The sequence below is a fragment of the Mus pahari genome, chromosome 2, assembly GCF_900095145.1.
Source record: "Mus pahari chromosome 2, PAHARI_EIJ_v1.1, whole genome shotgun sequence".
NCBI classification, from domain to species: Eukaryota; Metazoa; Chordata; class Mammalia; order Rodentia; family Muridae; genus Mus; species Mus pahari.
The window spans coordinates 136,536,300-136,543,652 of record NC_034591.1 but is presented as its reverse complement, the minus strand read 5'-3'; the positions used below and the strand labels follow the sequence as shown (position 1 = coordinate 136,543,652).

The following is a 7,353-nucleotide window of genomic DNA, read 5'->3' as shown; positions in this document are numbered from 1 at the left end:
AAGTAGTCCCTTGTCACTTAAGCTGGGGTGAGCCAGAGCTCTATGTGAGTGGGTGCTGGGGGCCAGAGGGCAGAGGCAAGGCTGACTCCCTCCTCCTACTGTTTATGGGTGGCTGGTTGGTTGGTTGGTTGGTTGATTTTTTTTTTTTTTTTTTTTTTTTTTTGTGGCAGTCTCTAGCCCAGGCCAGCCTGAATTCCTTATACAGTCAAGAATGACCTTGAATTTCTGATCTGCTACAATACCTGGTGTTTGTGCTGCTGGGGATTGCTAGGCAGTCACTCTTCCAGCAGAGCTGCATTCCCAGCCTTTTGCCTCAACCCTCTACCCACTTCTGTGTGAGACAGGGTCTCACTTTGTAGCCTTGGCTGGCCGGGAATTCACAGAGCTCTGTCTGTCTCTGCCTCTCCGCCTCTGGCTCCCACATTCATCTGCCAGGACACCCAGCTTCACCTCACTTTTGTTTGATGGTTTTGGTTTTGAGAGACAGGGTCTTGCTATGTCACCCAAACTCATCGCAACGCTCCTGCCTCAGCCTTCCTGAGTGCTGGGATTATATTTGCAAGCCACAAAGTTAGAGCTTCTGCCTTTTTTTTTTTTTTTTTCCCAAAATCTCCAGCAAGTTAAAGTTATCAGAGCAGCCTTCCATAGCACCAGACGTGTGAAGGGTCTGAGTAGTTCTGACTGGTTCTGTTTTTTGTTGTTGTTATTTGTAGCATCTCCCCTCCCTGGAGCCTCAGGCTCTAAGCTTGGACTGCCAAGTTCTGATGCTTGATGACCCATCAGCCTGGGAAGCTTGTAGACTTCTGCAGAGGAATCCCACAGGCAGAGGGCAGAATGCCTGCCGTCCCAGAGTCCAGCATGTCTGTTTTAAGACATTTTCTCATATAAAGAACCACAGCAGTGCGGTACAGTGAGGCCTGGGAAGGGAGCAATGACCAGGACCCTACAAGTGCCCTCTCTTTGTGTCACGAGTCCAGGGACAGCATGGTGGCTTCTTGAATTACTGCCGTCCTCTTGAAGTGCGATCCTTATTCCCGCTGACCTCAGGCACCTAAGTGTCTGCTGCACAACCGGCTAATGCCGGTTAACTGCTTACTCCTCTGGAAGACCTTTCCTGGGTACCCAGGACAGACACTGCTTTCTTAGGTTCTCTCATGGCCCCGCGAGCATACATCTTTCGTAGTACTCGATAACTTATGCCTGGCGACGTGCTATCCGTAGTCTATGTAAGAATGGAAATGCTTTGCGTCTGCCATCTTCCCCTGAGGTCCTGGACCAGCAGCGCCTATTTCTCCTGAAGTGATGGTTCTTACTCTGATTTTCCCGTTTCTTTCTGCTCTATATGAATGGAGCTCCTGGGAAGCTTACGCTTGCTCTGTGTCTGCTCCTCTTTCTGTTTTTCATGGAAGAGCAGTCATCAGGCACATGCTGAGGAAGAATCTCACCGTGTGTGGTCAGGATGTCTGCTTGCTCATCTTTGTTACGTGGCACTCGTGGGTGTCGATGAAGAAGGAAAGGACGGGTGAGCCAGCACCTGGAGCCTGTGCCCTCCTGAGGCCTGTTTTGGAGAATGAGTTGGCTGCCTGTCTCCTCTTGTACTCTGTACACTTACTTAGCTCCCAGACATTCTCATCTAGCCATGTGTGTAGCTTATACTTTTTGTTTGTTTGTTTGTTTTTTGGTTTTTTGGTTTTTTCGAGACAGAGTTTCTCTGTGCAGTTCTGGATGTCCTGGAACACACTTTGTAGACCAGGCCGGCCTCGAACTCAGAAATCCGCCTGCCTCTGCCTCCTGAGTGCTGGGATTAAAGGCGTGCGCCACCACACCCGGCTGTAGCTTATACTTTTAAGGCTATGATCTTAGTGCCGGAACATGGAGCAGGGTGTTTAAAACGATGCTCCCAAGGGTAAGAGGACTAGGAGAGGTGAACCCAAGGGTGTGTCAGATCCCATCAGCACACGCTTGCTTGGATGTGTGAGCAAACTCAACATCACATTGCATTGGTTTTCAGTAAAGAGTCTCGAGTCACTTTGGAAGCTGATGTTGTGGAAGAGCCAGAGACAGCAGCAGATGTGCTAAGACTGAGCCCTGCACCTGACTGTATTCATAGACAAACTCTCTCGTGCCCTGGCAAAGGAGTTGAAAACACAGGCTGAGGCTATAGCCCCTTGCTTACCCAACATGCATGAGGCTCTGTGTTCAGTCCCCAGCACCAAATGAACCAGGTATGGTGGCACATGCCTCTAAACCCCAGCATTTGGGAGGCAGGAGGATGGACCTTGGCTATAGTGAATTGGCTAGCCTGGGCTAGAGATCCTGTCTCAACAACAAAAACCTGCACACAACAGAAATGCCAACCATCAAAGCATTTCCTAGCCCAGAGTTGCTAAACTAGTTCAGGTCTGTCCCACATTGGGCAGTTAAAGGACTGCATGCAGAACTGCAGTGTTAGCTCCGGTGCTTAGACTACGCCAGCAGTTAGAGAGCTGCCCTAGTCAGAGCCTGTGGTCATTCCTGACCCTCTCTCACCTGGGCTCTGCTTTTTCTTTCATAAACAAAACAAAAACCCATTTCATTTATTATTGTTGAGTGTGTGTATGATGTGTGTTGGGGGGGAGGCATGTTACAAAGCACATGTGGAGGTCAAAGGGCAACTTCATGGAGTTGCTTCTCTCTTTCTACCTCTCTGAGAGCTCTGGGGTTGAACTCCGGTCATCAGGATGGTGTGAAGAGTGCTAGCCTGTTCCTACCTTTTCTTAGTCACTGTGTAACTTAAAGCACAGCTATGTGTGCATTTAATCAAGGGCTGCCACCTCTTCCCTTATGTCTGCATCAGGTGACTGAATTTATAGTCCAGAGCAAGTGAACATCGACTCCTGTGTGTGAGTGTGCACCACCGGGACACATGGATCTTACTGGGCATCAGCTGTATTTGCTGAATGCTGCTCTTTGGGAGAAGAGGTGGGGAATAAACTGGGTTTTTCTAGTTGGTACCCTCACATCCAGCCCTGGGAGGCAGGTGTCATCCTGGCCACAGGCCAGGGTACGACTTTGAGAGGATTAGAGTGTTTGTAAGTTCCCGCCATGATCACTGCTCTAGAGGTGGTGGGACCTGGGAAAATGGAACCTAAAAATGAGGCAGGCTAAAGTCACATGTAATTGCCAGCTTTATTCCGCATCAGACAGTTTATACTCCGAGGGTTAGGAAAAATCACTTGAGTAAAGTTCCCGTGAGTTAAAGCTGTGTACAGTCACAAGGACAAGCTGCACGTGGCAGGAATGTGTTTTTTCCTAGGAGGCATATAAATAACAATAGTCAGTTGTAATGAGTAATCTGAAGTAAGCTCACTACTCTCCGCTACAACTCAGAGGCTCGCAGTCTAAGAACAGTTCCTTGTTTTAAAGAAACTAAGGTCACAAGACTCTAGTTTTGTTTTCTTGGAGTTTTCTCACAAGCATTCAGAATTCTCCACGCGAGACTCCATCCTTGGGTGGTGTCAGCACTTCCAGTCACTGATGGAGTCAGGATCTGATCTGGGTTCATCTCAGTGTACCTGTGTGGTGTCATGACACAGCAGGCGCACGACCAGAGCTGGGACAGTGGCAAATGTCAGGAGGAACCGTGGTAGCGAGAAGGGGGACAGGACACCTGCTGTGGACCGAAGGAGTCAAGGATGCTTTGTATCTGGTTTAAGTTTTAGAAGCACGGTGACTCTATAGCGTTTCTCAGAAATATTTAAATGCAAACCATGAGGTAGAAATGGTAGAATTTTTAAAAGCTATCTCCTAGTGGTCCCCATCATTCTAACCGACAACAAAGATCACTGACAGATGCTCAGACCCCTGTGTGAAGGACAAGGGCAGAAAACTGCGGTTTCACCTTGTGCATGCTTACAGGGAAGGTGTACTTATGTTCAGACATGCTGAATGGGCAGCACCTGCCCCACTCTGCCAGGCTTGGCCCTACTGCACAGCCATGTGGAGGGCTCAGGGCTCAGCGCTGCCACCGTGATGTGCTTGCCCTACAAGATATTTGTCAAATGCCTGGCAGCCAGACATAGGCAGATCCTGTGTGACAGGTCTACAAGAACCCTCAGCAGAGTCCTACCAGTCCTCAGTCCATCTTTGTGGGGGTCACTTGAAGTACGACGGCCTCACTGTGACTCTCTTAGTCCCTGGGGATGAGAGACCCACCTAAAGGCCCTGGACAGATCCTCCCCCCACCCAGTCACTGTTACTTATAAGATGGCTTCTTCCCATCTGGACTTGGCTGAAAGCAGATGAGGATGTGTGGTCTTTTTCTCTCCTACTTAGGGAAATGTTGCCTTCACCCACAGCGTCATTTCCTGTCCTCAGGCCGGTCCGCAACCCTTTCGGCTTTCCTTCCCTTCCCCCATGGTCTGATTTCCAGGAGACCTGTGCATCTTTTCTTGAGAAATGAGTTATGGCTGCCTCAATGGTCAACATTCCCCTTTTCACCCAGCACCATTTCCCATCATCCATTGCTGGAGTTCAGCGTCTGCCCTTCGCCCTCAGTTGCCTGTTTGCTTTTCCCACAGGCACCAGCATGAATGGCCTAGAGGAGCCAAGCATCGCCAAAAGGCTGAGGGGCACCCCTGAGAGGATCGAGCTGGAGAACTACCGCCGATCTGTGAGGCAGGTGGAGGAGCTGGAGGAGGTGCCTGAGGAGACGCAGGCCGAGCACAACCTGAGCAGCGTGTTAGACAAAGGCACCGAAGAGGATGTGGCCAGCAGGTCAGCTGATGCCCGTGGTTTGCCTAGCTACAGGGTTCCCCGGGGCAGTGGCTTTGCTGGGTCCCCAGATTCAGCTGGCAGCAAAGGAACTTGATAAGCAAGGGAATTTGAAGCAGTTTGATTGGGTTGGAATCTTAGTTCTTCTCTTACCAGCTGTGAAACCTTAGGCAAGTCCCTCAGTTTCCGAGCTGTAAGGTAACACCACTAATGCCTTCCTCGGAGTCAGTGTGAGGGTTAAGGGACAGGTAGGAACACGGTGTTGAGAATGGTCCTTAGCACGTCTAAGCGTTTGGAGTTTCCACTGGGCACTACTGATCGTGTGTGTTCGTGGGAGTCCTAGGAATAGATGTGGGTCACCTGTTTTGTCCCCCTGTAGTGGGGAGAAACTGACGGTAACCAGGACAAGACCTAAACTTCCAACTCCGTACTCCTAGATCCAGGCCCTGGGCTCTTCCTCTTTTCCCTGCCACCCTGTGACCCTTTCTCCCCACCCTCCAGGTCAGCCATCATCACTATGTGACCCTGAATATCTAGAGCAGTGTGGGTAACCATCCCTATGGAGCCCGGCTGGAAAGAGTCACAATCTGTACGACTTCTGAGCACAGCCCACTCCCCTAGCTCTTTGTGAATCATTTCACAAAAAAGGGAAGTAACGCTGTGGTCCACCAGGTGTTGCTTACAAGTCTGTGGGAGAGGAAAGGCCATCACAGGAAGGGAAGCCAGCTGGAAACAGCCTGCCTCCATAGCCGGTGCTTCCACAAAGGGTACCAGGCGTGGAGTAGAGGTGACTCACCCCTGGTGACTCTGAAGCCTTGACAAAGCCACCTAGCGTTGGGCAAAGAGAGGAACAAAATCTTTGTGTGCCAGGGGCCACACACCAGAGGTGTCTGGCTTTCAAGTCAGTGTCAAATCTGTTGAGCTGATGAGTGCTACGACCAAGCATGCACTCTCACCCTAGCAGTTGTTCTTGTATGTGATGTCCTCTCGTGGTCCAGAGTTTCCCATGTCAATGGAGAAGGGCATGGGAGAGACCAGGATGACAAGGATGGGCAGAGTCAGTCCAAACCAGACTCCTCTCACAGGGCTCCCATGCCGGAGCTGAGGCTCCAGACCGAGAACTTTTACTTAAGAGGTGATGGGCAGATGTATCTTTACAGGTGAGAATGTTTGCCAGAGCATATCTCTGAGCAGAGCTCTGTTCAGCTGCATCCCAGCAGAAAAATCTGGGGCAGGCCACGTGGTGAGGTACCCCTTGGGCTGGCCCCACCTGGGAGCCAGCCCCCTTGTTAGTATAGTTCCCTGGGTTTTTATTGACCTGAGGCCTCAGTCACATGACTGCAATGCATCCAAATCGCCCATAGGGACACACCCCACACTCCCGTCTCATTGCCAGTCCTGCGGTTCTGCCAAGAACACTGATAAACCCTTTAGCAGTGCAGGTGGCTTAATCTTAGGTGCGGTGGCGAGACATGCAGTCAGCATTTATCTAACAAAAAAAAAATGCCCATTTAAAATCTATTAAAGAAAGAAAAACCATAAGTCTAGAGCCGGTCTGCCTCCGCGGGAGCATGTTTACCATGTATGGTCAAACCATGGTTGCTGTCCTTGGAAGGTCTTTTATAACAACTGAAAAACAAACAAACAAAATCCAGGCAGTGGTGGTGTACACTTTTAATCCCAGAACTTAGGAGGCACAGGTAGGTAAATCTCTTGAGTTTGAGGCCAGTTTGCTCTATAGAGTGAGTTCCAGAATAACCAAGGCTATACAGAAAAACCCTGTGTCGGGGGAAGGGGGGAAGCCACACACTAAAAAGAAAAACAATAATACCCCATATCCCATATCAAATACTTCATAAATTGAGGGGCATTGGAGCAGGAGTGATGGGTTTTGCCTCACTTCCTGGGGGAAGCCGTAAGGTGCCTGAAACAGATGTGTTACATCATCTTCCCTCTAGCATCGAGTTTGGTCAGGTGCACTTGCAGCCTTCAGCCTGCTTAGTGAGGGGTTAGCCCTGAAGATGAGAACGGGCATCCTTTTTAAGAGTCATCTTGTCCAAGCTGGGCATGGTGGTACATGCTTATAATCCCATGTGTGTATGGGCAGAGGCCAACTTGAGTTATATGAGACTTTGGCTTTAAAAAGGAAGTAAGGAAGAATGAAGGAAAGGATGAATGAATGCGTGCACGAGTGACTCTCCCAGTCCAGCCCGGAGCTTGTTCTCCCACAGTTCAGAGAACTTGGTTCAGCCATCTCTGTTGAGCAGTATGGTATAATATTTCACAACATGGCTGTGAAGTCAGACCAGGACTGGAAGCTCAGCTCTACCACCGACTGACTCCAGACAAATCCCTCCTTATCCTGTGTGCCTCAGTTTCCCCATCTGGAAAGGCCATGAGCTTATAATGAACATTACACAGATGAATGCCTGGTACCCAGTGGTCACCAAATTAGTGTCAGCAGTAACTGTCACTGCTCACACACCCATCGCAGTGCAGTACCCATCCCTAGAGGAGTAGGCCAGGGATGCAGGTGTAGGTCTCCATCACCAGGTGGAGTAAGAGCCAGAGCCTGCCTGGGTCAAACTTAGCCTGCCTCAG

At 49.9% G+C, this 7,353-nt stretch overlaps 1 protein-coding gene across 12 annotated transcripts in view; it reads left to right on the top strand.

Moving 5' to 3' along the window:
• Mical3 (microtubule associated monooxygenase, calponin and LIM domain containing 3) overlaps nt 1–7,353 on the top strand; it is a 176,660-nt gene that overhangs the window by 123,769 nt on the left and 45,538 nt on the right. For all 12 annotated transcript variants that reach the window (XM_021188783.2, XM_029534850.1, XM_029534843.1 and 9 more), the window contains one exon: nt 4,560–4,755. In XM_021188783.2, the coding sequence (XP_021044442.1) occupies nt 4,560–4,755 (196 nt within the window). The remainder of the gene's footprint in view (nt 1–4,559; nt 4,756–7,353) is intronic.